This window comes from Coregonus clupeaformis, chromosome 33 (assembly GCF_020615455.1).
Source record: "Coregonus clupeaformis isolate EN_2021a chromosome 33, ASM2061545v1, whole genome shotgun sequence".
Taxonomy (NCBI): domain Eukaryota; kingdom Metazoa; phylum Chordata; class Actinopteri; order Salmoniformes; family Salmonidae; genus Coregonus; species Coregonus clupeaformis.
The window spans coordinates 18162902-18179304 of record NC_059224.1 but is presented as its reverse complement, the minus strand read 5'-3'; the positions used below and the strand labels follow the sequence as shown (position 1 = coordinate 18179304).

The 16403-nt window shown below is 44.3% G+C and overlaps 1 protein-coding gene and 1 non-coding gene across 4 annotated transcripts in view; both read right to left on the bottom strand.

Moving 5' to 3' along the window:
- Nucleotides 1-16403, bottom strand: part of LOC121548727 (kelch-like protein 29) — a 371638-nt gene that overhangs the window by 25910 nt on the left and 329325 nt on the right. For all 3 annotated transcript variants that reach the window (XM_045210180.1, XM_045210181.1, XM_041860268.2), the window contains 2 exons: nt 14610-14792; nt 13400-13580 (listed from right to left, as the gene is read on the bottom strand). In XM_045210180.1, coding sequence (XP_045066115.1) covers nt 13400-13580; nt 14610-14792 — 364 coding nt within the window. The remainder of the gene's footprint in view (nt 1-13399; nt 13581-14609; nt 14793-16403) is intronic.
- Nucleotides 10873-10952, bottom strand: trnaa-ggc. The gene is given in 2 exon segments: nt 10873-10908; nt 10915-10952. It is a non-coding gene; the product is annotated as a tRNA-Ala (tRNA).

Here is a 16403-nt window from a genome sequence, read left to right as displayed (position 1 = left end):
CCTATGGGCACAAACCCAACGTCACTGGACCAGACAGGACTGGCAAAAAGTGCTCTTCACTGACGAGTCACGGTTTTGTCTCACCAGGGGTGATGGTCGGATTCGCGTTTATCGTCAAATAAATTAGCGTTACACCGAGGCCTGTACTCTGGAGCGGGATCGATTTGGAGATGGAGGGTCCGTCATGGTCTGGGGCGGTGTGTCACAGCATCATCGGGCTGAGCTTGTTGTCATCGCAGGCAATCTCTATGCTTTGCGTTACAGGGAAGACATCCTCCTCCCTCATGTGGTACCCTTCCAGTAGGCTCATCCTGACATGACCCTCCAGCATGACAATGCCACCAGCCATTCTGCTCGTTCTGTGCGTGATTTCCTGCAAGACAGGAATGTCAGTGTCCTGCCATGGCCAGCGAAGAGCCCGGATCTCAATCCCATTGAGCACGTCTGGGACCTGTTGGATCGGAGGGTGAAGGCTAGGGCCATTCCCTCCAGAAATGTCCGGGAACTTGCAGGTGCCTTGGTGGAGAGTGGGGTAACATATCACAGCAAGAACTGGCAAATCTGGTGCAGTCCATGAGGAGGTGATGCACTGCAGTACTTAATGCAGCTGGTGGCCACACCTGATACTGACTGTTACTTTTGATTTTGACCCCCCCCCCCTTTGTTTAGGGACACATTATTCAATTTCTGTTAGTCACATGTCTGTGGAACTTGTTCAGTTTATGTCTCAGTTGTTGAATCTTATGTTCATACAAATATTTACACACGTTAAGTTTGCTGAAAATAAACACAGTTGACAGTGAGAGGATGTTTCTTTTTTTGCTGAGTTTATATAACCACTATACAGCCAGGCTGAGTGGAGCTTCTATATAACCACTATACAGCCAGGCTGAGTACTGAGTGGAGCTTCTATATAACCACTATACAGCCAGGCTGAGTACTGAGTGGAGCTTCTATATAACCACTATACAGCCAGGCTGAGTACTGAGTGGAGCTTCTATATAACCAATATACAGCCAGGCTGAGTGGAACTTCTATATAACCACTATACAGCCAGGCTGAGAACTGAGTGGAGCTTCTATATAACCACTATACAGCCAGGCTGAGTACTGAGTGGAGCTTCTATATAACCACTATACAGCCAGGCTGAGTACTGAGTGGAGCTTCTATATAACCACTATACAGCCAGGCTGAGTACTGAGTGGAGCTTCTATATAACCACTATACAGCCAGGCTGAGTACTGAGTGGAGCTTCTATATAACCACTATACAGCCAGGCTGAGTACTGAGTGGAGCTTCTATATAACCACTATACAGCCAGGCTGAGTACTGAGTGGAGCTTCTATATAACCAATATACAGCCAGGCTGAGTGGAACTTCTATATAACCACTATACAGCCAGGCTGAGTACTGAGTGGAGCTTCTATAAAAACCACTATACAGCCAGGCTGAGTACTGAGTGGAGCTTCTATATAACCACTATACAGCCAGGCTGAGTGGAGCTTCTATATAACCACAATACAGCCAGGCTGAGTACTGAGTGGAGCTTCTATAAAAACCACTATACAGCCAGGCTGAGTACTGAGTGGAGCTTCTATATAACCACTATACAGCCAGGCTGAGTACTGAGTGGAGCTTCTATATAACCACTATACAGCCAGGCTGAGTACTGAGTGGAGCTTCTATATAACCACTATACAGCCAGGCTGAGTACTGAGTGGAGCTTCTATATAACCACTATACAGCCAGGCTGAGTACTGAGATGATCTTCTATATAACCACTATACAGCCAGGCTGAGTACTGAGTGGAGCTTCTATATAACCACTATACAGCCAGGCTGAGTACTGAGTGGAGCTTCTATATAACCACTATACAGCCAGGCTGAGTACTGAGTGGAGCTTCTATATAACCACTATACAGCCAGGCTGAGTACTGAGTGGAGCTTCTATATAACCAATATACAGCCAGGCTGAGTGGAACTTCTATATAACCACTATACAGCCAGGCTGAGAACTGAGTGGAGCTTCTATATAACCACTATACAGCCAGGCTGAGTACTGAGTGGAGCTTCTATATAACCACTATACAGCCAGGCTGAGTACTGAGTGGAGCTTCTATATAACCACTATACAGCCAGGCTGAGTACTGAGTGGAGCTTCTATATAACCACTATACAGCCAGGCTGAGTACTGAGTGGAGCTTCTATATAACCACTATACAGCCAGGCTGAGTACTGAGTGGAGCTTCTATATAACCACTATACAGCCAGGCTGAGTACTGAGTGGAGCTTCTATATAACCAATATACAGCCAGGCTGAGTGGAACTTCTATATAACCACTATACAGCCAGGCTGAGTACTGAGTGGAGCTTCTATAAATACCACTATACAGCCAGGCTGAGTACTGAGTGGAGCTTCTATATAACCACTATACAGCCAGGCTGAGTGGAGCTTCTATATAACCACAATACAGCCAGGCTGAGTACTGAGTGGAGCTTCTATAAAAACCACTATACAGCCAGGCTGAGTACTGAGATGATCTTCTATATAACCACTATACAGCCAGGCTGAGTACTGAGTGGAGCTTCTATATAACCACTATACAGCCAGGCTGAGTACTGAGTGGAGCTTCTATATAACCACTATACAGCCAGGCTGAGTACTGAGTGGAGCTTCTATATAACCACTATACAGCCAGGCTGAGTACTGAGATGATCTTCTATATAACCACTATACAGCCAGGCTGAGTACTGAGTGGAGCTTCTATATAACCACTATACAGCCAGGCTGAGTACTGAGTGGAGCTTCTATATAACCACTATACAGCCAGGCTGAGTACTGAGTGGAGCTTCTATAAAACCACTATACAGCCAGGCTGAGATGAGCTTCTATATAACCACTATACAGCCAGGCTGAGATGAGCTTCTATATAACCACTATACAGCCAGGCTGAGAGGAGACTGGGCCTTCTGTACAGGAGAGACAGAGGACAGAGGGACAGGCGTGAACAGCCTAAAGTCTTCCGCATGCTTCGGTTCGGCTAGGCGAACAAGTTAGCTCGTATACTCCCTTTAACAGACCTTCACATGAAAAATGAGAAAAAGTGGAAATAGTACCAAAGATTTGTATAACTAACCGAAGATAGACCAGAGCCTGTTGTTTCCAATGGGAGCAAATGAATCATAGTGGGCAGAACAAGCAAAGAGGTGGGCAGAGCCAAGCACGAGCTAGTGAGATCCTATTGGCGCGTTCTAGAATTTATTTGCATATTTCCGTTATGGAATACCTACTCTGCAAAGTGTGCGTATGCAATAACTCAATTCTCCCTTGCACTCTTTGGCAAAGGGTAAAGTCTACAAAACGCAGTCCACTCTGTTACAGATTCTAGTTTTGGAAACAGAAAACCATATGGACATCAAAATGTTTCATCGATGAGAAGATTTGCAGAAAGTAGGCCAAAATCCATCTCGTTCCGTCTTCTCCCACTTCCGGCCACTGTGCTTCCTCTCATCACCATATTTGGTAGTGAGTGGAAACGCCAACCGGACGCTTTTCATTTATACAGTACCAGTCAAAAGTTTGGACACACCTACTCATTCAAGGGTTTTTCTTTATTTTTACTATTTTCTACATTGTAGAATAATAGTGAAGACATCAACACTATGAAATAACACATATGGAATAACGTAGTAACCAAATAAGTGTTAAACAAATCAAAATATATATTTTATATTTGAGATTCTTCAAAGTAGCCACACTTTGCCTTGATGACAGATTTGCACACACTTGGCATTCTCTCAACCAGCTTCATGAGGTAGTCACCTGGAATGCATTTCAATTAACAGGTGTGCCTTGTTAAAAGTTAATTTGTGGAATTTCTTTCCTTCTTAATGTGTTTGAGCTGATCAGTTGTGTTGTGACAAGGTAGGGGTGGTATACAGAAGAAAGCCCTATTTGGTAAAAGACCAAGTCCATTTTATGGCAGGAACAGCTCAAATAAGCAAAGAGAAACGACAGTCAATCATTATTTTAAGACATGAATGTCGGTCAATCCGGAACATTTCAATTACTTTGAAAGTTTCTTCAAGTGCAGTCGCTATGATGAAACTGGCTCTCAAGAGGACCGCCACAGGAAGGGAAGACCCAGAGTTACCTCTGCTGCAGAGGATACGTTTATTAGAGTTAACTGCACCTCAGATTGCAGCCCAAATAAATGCTTCACAGAGTTCAAGTAACAGACACATCTCAACTGTTCAGAGGAGATTGCGTGAATCAGGCCTTCATGCTCGACTTGCAGCAAAGAAACCACTACTAAAAGACACCAATAAGAAGAAGAGACTTGCTTGGGCCAAGAAACACGAGCAAAGAACATCAGACGGGTGGAAATCTGTCCTTTGGTTCCCGTCGTGTCTTCGTGAGACGCAGTGTAGGTGAACGGATGATCTCTGCATGTGTGGTTCCCACCGTGAAGCATGGAAGTGGTGGTGTGATGGTGCTTTGCTGGTGACACAGTCAGTGATTTATTTAGAATACAAGGCACACCTAACCAGCATGGCTACCACAGCGATACGCCGCCCCATCTGGTTTGTGCTTAGTGGGACTATCATTTGTTTTTCAACAGGACAATGACCCAACACACCTCCAGGCTGTGTAAGGGCTATTTGACCAAGAAGGAGAGTGATGGAGTGCTGCATCAGGTGACCTGGCCTCCACAATCACCTGACCTCAACCCAATTGAGATATTTGGGATGAGTTGGACCGCAGGGTGAAGGAAAAGCAGCCAACAAGTGCTCAGCATATGTGGGAACTCCTTAAAGACTGCATTCCAGGTGAAGCTGGTTGAGAGAATGCCAAGAGTGTGCAAAGCTGTCATCAAGGCAAAGGGTGGCTAATTTGAAAAATCTAAAATATATTTTGATTTGTTTAACACATTTTTGGTTACTATATGATTCCATATGTGTTATTTCATAGTTTTGATGTCTTCACTATTATTCTACATTGTAGAAAATAGTAAAAATAAAGAAATGAGTAGGTGTGTCTAAACTTTTGACTGGTACTGTACATTCGGTGAAATATCTGGCTTATTGTTCCATCTGTGATAGTACTGTTTGTCCATCTTGAGACACCGTAGCTAGTACACAAAATAGTCCGAATTAATGAAACGCAACTCAATAAATCTGTCATTAATTTTGACATTTTTGCTGTGGAGATCTTAGTCGCGCAACTTTACATCTAACTAAGATGTTTGGTGCAGTATTTCTCAAGTGATAAAATGTCCATGAAAACGAGTTGTCTATCGTTGAATGACAAATGCTTCATTGAAGAATCCCTACTGTTGACCAATGACCGACGAAGGGGGTTGTGTGCACGAACAGCTGGAGACCAAAACGAACCAAAATGTCACAAAATGTCGTCATTATATATGCACGAACTGTTCCGAACGGTTTCGGCTGGGAAGCATGCGGAAGACATAACACTCTTTCCCTTAATGGATCATAGAGAGCCAACACAAATACACTCAAGCATGGACGCACACAAGAATGTACGGACGCACACAAGAATGTACGTACATGCACACACAATGTCTGACTGATGGCTGAATACCCTTTCCAACCATTAGTTAGTCCCACCTTCAGCTCTGTGTGTGTGTGTGTGTGTGTGTGTGTGTGTGTCTAGCTGAATGTGTAAGGATGTCACTGAGTTTGACACACACTGTAGAGAAACAACAGAGCTACGGTTTGTCCTGCACTGTACTCTGAAATAGAGGGGTGATGGCGGAAGGAGAGAAAGAGGAAGTGAAAAGGAAAAATAAGCTGTGCAATTTAAAATGTACTATGAATAGTGTCTCACATTGACGCAAATGTCGATCAGTACACACCGCGCTTTATCCCAATGCTGGAGACTGACCTGAAAACAAACAACAACAAAAAACGCCTAGAAGTTTGCAACAGCTTTTCTGAAAAGTTATATATTTTTATTGTAACGAAGACAGACAGAAGGTCAAAGCGGAACAAGGTCGACCACTCCACAACACGTCCACAACCACTTCACAATGTATTGGAGAAGGCTGACAATGCCAAGGCTGTGTGTGAGAACAAAGTCGGCTAACCCAGAAGCACAGCTCCCCACACTGGAGCGACAGACGGTCTACAACTCTACCTCTACAACAACTAGACAACTATATGTCAGTGCTGCCAACAACATAACTTGCTCACAGAAGCACAGCTCCCCACACTGGAGGGCCACAATTGGAACACCCTGTACCAGACAAGACACCAAATCACTGTATTATGGTCTTGTTAGCTCGGCTGCAGCACAACTCAGGTAAGGAATGTTAACCAATACTGCTAGTCATGTTGCTAGTTAACAATCCTCATGTAAAATTAACTGGTAATGGAACGTGCCTAGCACAAGCACCTGCCTGACTATACATAGTGCTCGATAAATAAAACTGAACCATTTGAGATTGACACTCCATTAAATCATTATGAATTATTAAATTAATCAAATGTAGCAATAAGGTTGTCTAGCAGCTCAACGTGTTGGTACACTACATAGACACCCGATTGTGAGTTAAAAGCACACTAAGGTTACACTATGTACTGAATACTCTGTCGTTCATCTTCTAATGATAGAGATCTGCCTTGACTATGTCAGGTGAGGCACACAAAAATAAATTTCGACACCAACACTCCCAGATACGGAATTATATATATTTTTTCAAGATCATTATCCGCTGCAGACACCTTGGTAGGTTCTTCTTTGGGCCTTCAGCTCCTAATCTACAGTGCATTCGGAAAGTATTCAGACCCCTTGACTTTTTCAACATTTTGTTACGTTACAGCCTTATTCTAAAATTGATTACATCGTTTTTTTCCCTCATCAATCAACACACAATACCTCATAATGACAAAGCAAAAACAGGTTTTTATAAATTTTTGCAAATGTATTACAAATAAAACATTGAAATATCACATTTACATAAATATTCAGACCCTTTACTCAGTACTTTGTTTTAGCACCTTTGGCAGCGATTACAGCCTCGCGTCTTCTTGGGTATGACGCTACAAGATTGACACACCTGTATTTGGGGAGTTTCTCCCATTCTTCTCTGTAGATCCTCTCAAGCTCCGTCAGGTTGGATGGGTAGGGTCGCTGCATCAGGTGACCTGGCCTCCACAATCACCCGACCTCAACCCAATTCAGATATTTGGGATGAGTTGGACCGCAGGGTGAAGGAAAAGCAGCCAACAAGTGCTCAGCATATGTGGGAACTCCTTTAAGACTGCATTCCAGGTGAAGCTGGTTGAGAGAATGCCAAGAGTGTGCAAAGCTGTCATCAAGGCAAAGGGTGGCTAATTTGAAGAATCTAAAATATATTTTGATTTGTTTAACACGTTTTTGGTTACTATATGATTCCATATGTGTTATTTCATAGTTTTGATGTCTTCACTATTATTCTACATTGTAGAAAATAGTAAAAATAAAGAAAAACCTTTGAATGAGTAGGTGTGTCCAAACTTTTGACTGGTACTGTACAGAGATGTTCGACCGGGTTCAAGTCTGGGCTCTGGCTGGGCCACTCAAGGACATTCAGAGACTTGTACCGAAGCCACTCCTGTGTTGTCTTGGCTGTGTGCTTAGGGTTGTTGTCCTGTTGGAAGGTGAACTTTCACCCCAGTCTGAAGTCCTGAGCACTCTGGAGCAGGTTTTCATTAAGGATCTCTGTACATTGCTCCGTTCATCTTTCCCTCAATCCTGACTAGTCTCCCAGTCCCTGCCGCTGAAAAACATCCCCACAGCATGATGCTGCCACCACCATGCTTCACCATAGAGATGGTGCCAGGTTTCCTCCAGACATTACGCTTGGCATTCAGGCCAAAGAGTTCAATCAGACCCCAGAATCTTGTTTCTCATGGTCAGAGTCCTTTAGGTGCCTTTTGGCAAACTCCAAGCGGGCTGTCATGTGCCTTTTACTGAGGGGTGGCTTCCCTCTTTCCACTCTACCATAAAGGCCTGATTGGTGGAGTAATGCAGAGATGGTTGTCCTTCTGGAAGTTCTCCTGTCTCGGCGCTCTACGGACAATTCCTTCAACCTCATGGCTTGGTTTTTGCTCTGACATGCACTGTCAACTGTGGGACCTTATATAGACAGGTGTTTGCCTTTCCAAAATGTGCATATATTTCTAAAAACCTGTTTTCGCTTTGCCATTATTGGGTATTGTGTGTAGATTGATGAGGAACATGTTTTATTTAATACTTTTTAGAATAAGGCTGTAACATAATGTGGAAAAAGTCAAGGGGTCTGAATACTTTCCGAATGCACTGTATATGTACGGACTTCAGTCATTCCTATTCTACTAAGAGGGGTGTGTAGAATAGCTGTTATAATATGAGTGAGTCAGAGGCAGCCCTCTATAGACTGTTGATGTGGTCTCCTGCTGGGCTGGTATAAAAAGGTAGCAGCCCTGAGACAGACTGACAGACTGATTGAGGACATAATTGTGAATGTAGGAGAATTTCACGGTTAAGATCCGTGAAACCAAGAGCAAGATAGACGGCCAGGCCACAAATTAGGAGGCATGGCCAGATGGAGGCGCCGAGGCTAAGGCCTTGACAGAGATGGAGACGGGTAGACACACACACACTCATATGCGTGCACACACACACAAACACACAGGGAGAGAGGCCTGTAAACAAACCTCAATCAGCCGTGCCAATCAGAGCCTGAGTGGAGCATATCAACTGTGGCTGCAGAGCATCAGGGCAGAGGCCCAGTCAGTCAGGCTGCTGCTAGGGCATACTGTACACTGAACCAGCCACTCACACATCACTATATCACATCACTATAGGGCAATTCCACGGGTAACAGAATGCTGCGGAAACTCAGATTTTTCACATTAAAATGTATGTCAAACAAAAACCAATGATTACAAAGTTAAACAAACCATACAACTCTATGCACTACTTAACGATTTCCGCAGAACATTTTACAAAAACATTTACTTGAAAAACAGTGCAGATGCAAAGTTTGGTAACAGAATAACGGTTTGTGATGTTTTTGTCAGCATTCTGTTACTGTGAATTTGCCCTATGTGAAACAGATGGATAGATAGATAGACCGCTGACAAAAACACAACAAAACTGCACCTTACAAAATAACGCTGTGAAGAACCACAATATGGACCATGGATGGAGAACTGGCGTAGGTCGAAAGACAGAAATGTTGTCAAAATGCACACTCAAGTTTCAAGTTTTTAATGTCACATGCACAAGTACAGTGAAATGCCTTTCTCGCAAACTCTAAACACAAAAATGCAGTAATCAATAACAATGTAATACTAAAAAATTGAACAAAAACAGACAAAAATAAAAATACGAAATGAGAAGAGCAGGAGAATGTAAGTAAGCATACTATATACAGAGTCAGTCAGTTCCAGTACCATATTTACAATGTGCAGGGATACTGGAGTGATAGAGGTAGATATGTATAGGAAGTACGTTGACTAGGCATCAGGATATATGATAAACAGAGTAGCAGCAGTGTACATCTGTGGTCCTCTGTAGCTCAATTGGTAGAGCATGGCGCTTGTAACGCCAGGGTAATGGGTTCGATCCCCGGGACCACCCATACGTAAAAATTTATGCACACATGACTAAGTCGCTTTGGATAAAAGCGTCTGCTAAATGGCATATTATTATTATTATTACATGGATGGGGGCGTGCTCGCCCCCCTGTAGTCCAAGATCAGCTCCTTGGTCTTACTGACGTTGAGGGAGAGGTTGTTGTTCCGGCACCACAATGCCAGGTCACGGACCTCCTCCCTATAGGCCACTTGACAAACTCATTCCACGGAGGGCCGAGTGTCTGCGTCTTTTCGCTCCACCATTGTACTTGATTGATGAATTAAGGTCACTCATTAGTAAGGAACTCCTCTCACCTAGGTCTGTCTAGGTCTTAATTGAAAGGATAAAACAAACACCGGCAGACACTAGACCCTCTGTGGAATGAGTTTGACACCACTGCTGTATGCTGTCTCATCGTCACCGGTGATCAGGCCTATCACCGTCTTGTCGGCAAACTTGGTGTTAGAGTGGTGCATGTCCACGCAGTCGTGGGTAAACAGGGAGTACAGGAGGGGACTAAGCACACACCCCTGTGGGGCTCCCCGTGTTGAAGGTCAGCGTGGCGGAGGTGATGTTGCCTACCCTCACCATCTGGGGACGGCCCCGTCAGGAAGTCCAGGATCCAGTTGGAGAGGGAAGTGTTCAGTCCCAGGGTCCTAAGCTTGCTGACGAGCTTGGAGGGGACAATGGTGTTGAACGCTGAGCTGTACTCAATGAACAGCATGCTCACATAGGTATTCCTCTTATCTAGGTCTTATCTAGGTGGGTGAGGGCAGTGTGGAGTGCAACTGAGATTGTGTCGTCTATGGATCTGTTCGGGCAGTATGCAAATTGTAGTGGATCTAGGGTGTCTGGGATGATGTAGTTGATGTGTGCCATAACCAGCCTCGCAAGCGCAGTGTGGGGGAGTTTATTTTCATTTTAATGACGGATGGCCACCACCAGACAGACCTACTGTACATGTATGTGCATGTCAGGGTTTCCGTTAGCCGGTAAAAAAAGAGAAAAGCCGATAAATAAAATTGCCACCGGCCTATTGTCCAGGAGAATAAAAAATCCCCTTGCGAAATAGTGCCAACTGTAACGTTTGGTGGAGGAGCAATAATGGTCTGGGGTTGTTTTTCATGGTTCGGGCTAGGCCCCTTAGTTACAGTGAAGGGCTTTTTTAAAAATCATTTAGCAGACACGCTTATCAAGAGTGACTTACAGTAGTGAGCACATACATTTTCATACTCTTTTCGTACTGGTCTCCCGTGGGAATTGAACCCACAACCCTGGCGTTGCAAGCGCCAGCGCCATGCTCTACCAACTGAGCCACACGGGACATTCTGTGCTTCCAACTTTGTGGCAACAGTTTGGGGAAGGCCCTTTCCTGTTTCAGCATGACAATGCCCCCGTACAAAGTGAGGTCCATACAGAAATGGTTTGTCGAGATTGGTGTGGAAGAACTTGACTGGCCTACACAGAGCCCTGACCTCAACCCCATCGAACACCATTGGGATGAATTGGAATGCCGACTGCGAGCCAGGCCTAATGGCCCAACATCAGTGCCCGGCCTCACTAATACTCGTGGCTGAATGGAAGCAAGTCCCCACAGCAATGTTCCAACATGTAGTGGAAAGCCTTCCCAGAAGAGTGGAGGCTGTTATAGCAGCAAAGTTCAACTCCATATTAATGGTCATGATTTTGAAATGAAATATTCAACCAGAAGGTGTTCACATACTTTTGGTCATGTAATGTATCTTATTTATCACACGCGTACAGCATACAGAGCAGAAAATCTGTCCGTCAGCGCAAGAGCTGCTGCTACATCATCTCAAACAGCAAATGCATAGGCAACGGTAGGGAGGCTTCATCAGGGCGTCACACACTACTTTGCAATGAGCTGGAGGCAGTATGCATTTTGAAAACACATACTTAATTGTTTGAAACCTGAACGTTTGTGTTCTAACATCTTCAAAGTGCGCTTCAGAATTCTGTAAGAAGGACCGCACATCATTGCATCCTCGACATTCATGTTCTGTTAATATGAATGACCATAATATAAATGTGATTTTTGTCCTTCTGAGCACCGTGGGTGGATGCCCTAATCAGGTTATGCACCCAATGTAAATTAAAATGCTGCCCGTTAAATGTCCGGCACCACATTTTCATAACGGAAACTCAGGTACACCAACAGACAGACCTACTGTGCTACCATATGTCCACCTAGAGAGCAAATGAAAGACCACCTGTGAGACGGCAGTGAGAAATCTTAAGAGAGCTGAGGTTAAAGTCCTGTCATGTTTTAATGCTGTTTTGATGAGAAATCCATGTGCTTTGCTGGCCCAGCCATACTGGAAGGAAATTACTATAAATTTCTTAACGACACTGGGTGTGTAAATGGCTGAGTGTGTGTGTGTGTGTGTGTGTGTGCGTGCGTGCGCGACGCAGGGAGTATAAATATCCCTCAGACGAGGAGCTCTCGGCCACCTGGGGAGCAATTACATGCCTTGCAGCATGGAGACACACTTCTGTCCACACGCTGTGAAAACCAACACAGCAACACTTACTATACCCTATCACCCCCATTTTCTACATAAAGTCTGACATTTCGTCCACCAATATTTCAACCACTCAGATAAGACAAGACACTCCTGCTGTTTCTGTACACCCATTTGTAGTTCATAGTACTCTGTTCAACTCCTTACAAATAGTTGCCCCTCTACCACTGCTTTCTCGAGTGCCCCGATAACAAACAGAACCTTTTGACAGTTTTAGGATGAGAGAAAGATATTGGACACTGGCTGAGGGTCTCCGAACACGCACACGCATATATCACTGCTTTGTTTGGCTGTAAACGCTGAGATGCACTGCTAGGTTTGCAATTACGAGCTGCGACTGGAGGCAGAGGAATCAAATGCGTTTCCATTACAGGGCTCAGTATTCCAGCCAGCCAGCCAGCCTCAGTCTTAATGACACAGCATGGCAGCGTTATGGAGACATATCAAATTAGATGATTCCATTTGAGGGATCGATGTTACACAGAGAGAGCGGCTTCGGTGTGTGTGTGTGTTGTTGCATTGAGAGAGGCTTCAGTGTGTGTGTGTGTGTGTGTGTTGTTGCATTGAGAAAGGCTTGGGAGATCCATTCAGTTCTGTAATGAGCAGCAGCGGCCTGTTATATTACATTCTGTAATGTTATTTTGATTGCTCAATTTAATCTCTCCAGCGCAGAGCAGCACATGATCGAGACCGTGTGTGTGTGGAGAGCAGCAAAATATTAAGCCATTTTACCACTGCCATTCACATCTCCTCATAGGCCCTCCAGTCTCATTGTTGCACTGCTGTGGACGGAAGTGTTGCTTTCTGATCAAATGGATTTGACCCACTAATCAATAATAAAGTTTGACATTAACTGTCCTTTAAGGGGAAAGTCTCTACAGCTCAAGACAGTTCCACACACAGGGACATACAGACAATAGCCATCCTTCTGGCAAGGGAGATCTATGCATTAGGGGCTCTATTGAAAAAGCTAAAGTAAAATAAAATAACTTCAATATAAGTATAGCCTACATAAGATGTCAGACTTAAATGGAATAGTCCTTCATTGTACCTGTGTCACAACATATATTCTTATTTTGGCTCTGCCCTCAACCTAGAGCACCTACAAACATGTTTTGTTAGCATAGCATCGTTTCCGTTACTGCTACACTAGCAGCATCAAAAGCTCAAGCCACTTTATCAGTTGTTTCCACTCGATAAGCACATGTCCAGGTGTGTCAGTGTCCTACCTCTCTACGTGGTCCAGGTTTCCTGACACGCCCAGCCCTCCGATGGTATAGAGTTTCCCATCGTAGACCAGACTGTTGTGTCTGCAGCGAGGCACCGTCATACGGGACATCAGGTTCCAGTTGTCCAATAGAGACATGTAGCACCACACGTCAGCTACCATTACACCCGACTCTGTCCCACCTGAAACACACACATAAAATACACTCGTCAGCTACCATTACACCTGACTCGAACACCTACTAAATAAAAAGCATATACAATGTAACCAATGTTAAAAATATGCAGATATAAAAAAAAAATTTACAGGTTCCCAATAAGTAATTTTGGAATCGTTATGACCTGGGGGCAAATGTAACAAGGCACCACCAAGACACCATGCCTGCATATTCACCCTTATTTCAACCCCTCACTGTTACAAGCATTACCTAGCTTGGTTTGAAAGCAGCAAACAGAGTGGACATTTCATCCATTCTCTGCAGGAACACACCCAGTCCTCAGCCCTGGTTAGTACTACTGCACACTGCTGATTTCCCCACTGAGTGCCTGCCTCCCCACAGACACACACAGGCCAGGTCCATTGGCCCAACACACATTTACATTTATAGGAAATGAGAGAGGGGGGAACATTCTATCTTAGCGTTCCTAGTGTTCTGTTTCACAGTCCAACGTCAAGGTCTAAATCTGTATAGGAGTATACACAACTCTGTATAGGAGTATACACAACTCTGTATAGGAGTATACACAACTCTGTATAGGAGTATACACAACTCTGTATAGGAGTATACACAACTCTGTATAGGAGTATACACAACTCTGTATAGGAGTATACACAACTCTGTATAGGAGTATACACAACTCTGTATAGGAGTATACACAACTCTGTATAGGAGTTACACAACTCTGTATAGGAGTATACACAACTCTGTATAGCAGTATACACAACTCTGTATAGGAGTATACACAAATGGAGTATGGAGGAGAGAACAGAGACCTCTGGAGGAATATAGTATGGAGGAGAGAACAGAGACCTCTGGAGGAATATAGAATGGAGGAGAGAACAGAGACCTCTGGAGGAATATAGGGGTACAATAATAGGAAGAATGTTAATGGTAAAACTTTACACTGGATGTATGGATATACAGATATAAATGTATATATATGTGAGAAAGTGTGTGTGTGTGTGGGGGGGGGTCCTCGTCGTTAGCCTACCTGACAGGTAGATGTTGTCCCCAGCTGAGATGACGCTGAAGAACTCTCTGTCGTAGAAGGGCAGGCTGGCCAACGGGAACCACTTACTGTTCTGAGGGTTAAAACATGTCACCGCCGTCAGAGACCGTTGGTTCATACTGATGGCCTGACGACCACCTATTAACACTATCACCTCCGCCACACCTAGAGGGATAGGGAGGGTGAAGGGGTCAAAGAGGGGAGAGAGGGAGAGAGAAGGGAGAGGGGGGGAAAGGGGTAGGAAGGAGGGAGAGATGAGGACAGGGTAGAGAAGGGGGAGGGATGGGAGGAGGAAAGAGACAAAGAAACTCTTTAAACAAATGTTTGCAGAATCCATCATACGGTGAGGTTGTTGTTTTTGTGAGTGCGTTAGAGCAGTGTTTCTGTTATGAGGACCCGGGAGCCTAGTTAGTTGGTTTGGAGCAGCAACTGTTGACTGATTCGGAGGTTCAGGTGCAATAATTGGTGGTATTTATTTACAATGAAATGTAAATAGTCATAGCATAGTTAGGATCCTGCAATAGCACAGGGACTAGCGACATCATAGTTCGGTTCAAGCAATGTTTGTAACAAATAATTAGTCCATTTGTGTGGGGAGAAATGGAGGGAAATGACCTAAGACACATCATAGATCACAGGCAAATCAGTTTCAGAAATGGGCTGTGGTTATTTTAGCCTCGGAAGTCGGAAGCCCAGGTTTCTCACGTACTAAACAGGATTTTGGAAGGCTGGCCAGGTGAGACTACGGTTGTTGACGATTCCTTTTGGGTGATGGACATGGCTCTAATTAGTCCACAGACGACACCAAACTTGGATTCAGATGTTTTTCAATTTAGCAGACTGCAGGCCTTGTTTATTGTTGTATTGTATTTCCAATTCAATAGCCTCTCAGGGATATGCAAAAACCAAAATGCAAACTGCCAAAGTTTCCTCTTGGTGCAGGAAAGTGTAGTGTGTAAAGTGGGAAGTATAACTCAATTATCTAGACTGATCTCTCTGCCATCTGTTAGGCAGCAGCAGAAGCACTCTCCTCTCCATTACCAATACAGATAACTCTGTCTCCATCCCTCACTTGCCATTCACACAGCTAGCACTCCTATCTCCAACCTTCTCTCTTTCTCTCTCCCTCGCTCTCTTTCAGTCTCTCCCTCCATTGCCACAGAGAACACTTTAATCCCACTATCTATCTCTTACCCCCCCCCTCCATTCCCATAGATAGCACATCACCTCTCTCTCTGTGCTAGTGAGACTCACAGCATGGCCTCAAACCCTTACTAAATCAATACGCTAAATCAATGTGTGGCTATTCAAGAACAGCAGCACTGCAAACACAACAGCATTTTAATTCTGGGTCTCATCTCATTCAGAGCAGCACATCCATTCACCCATGTGTGTGTTTTGATCAGAGATCTCTCATCGAGTATAAGTATTCTCTCCATGTTCAGTGCTCAACCATGGTGTTCAGTACACTACTGGTGCCTCATCTCCACACACACACACACACACTACTGTCGGCAGACGCTGTATAAAGATGCTAGTGATGTGTAGTGTTTGTGGTTGTGTGTGGCAGCATACGCTGTATAAAAACACCAGTGATCCAAAACACAAACACACTGGCCGTCTGCCACATGTTTCTCCAGGCATCTTAGTTCTCAACAGCAGTTCGACAGAGGGAGGGAGAAGGAAAGATAGAGATATATTCCTCAATCATTCCATAGCTAGGATTCTAACCGCTGGCTCATCTTCCTCGATCAATACTCCTCCTCCTCCTCCTCC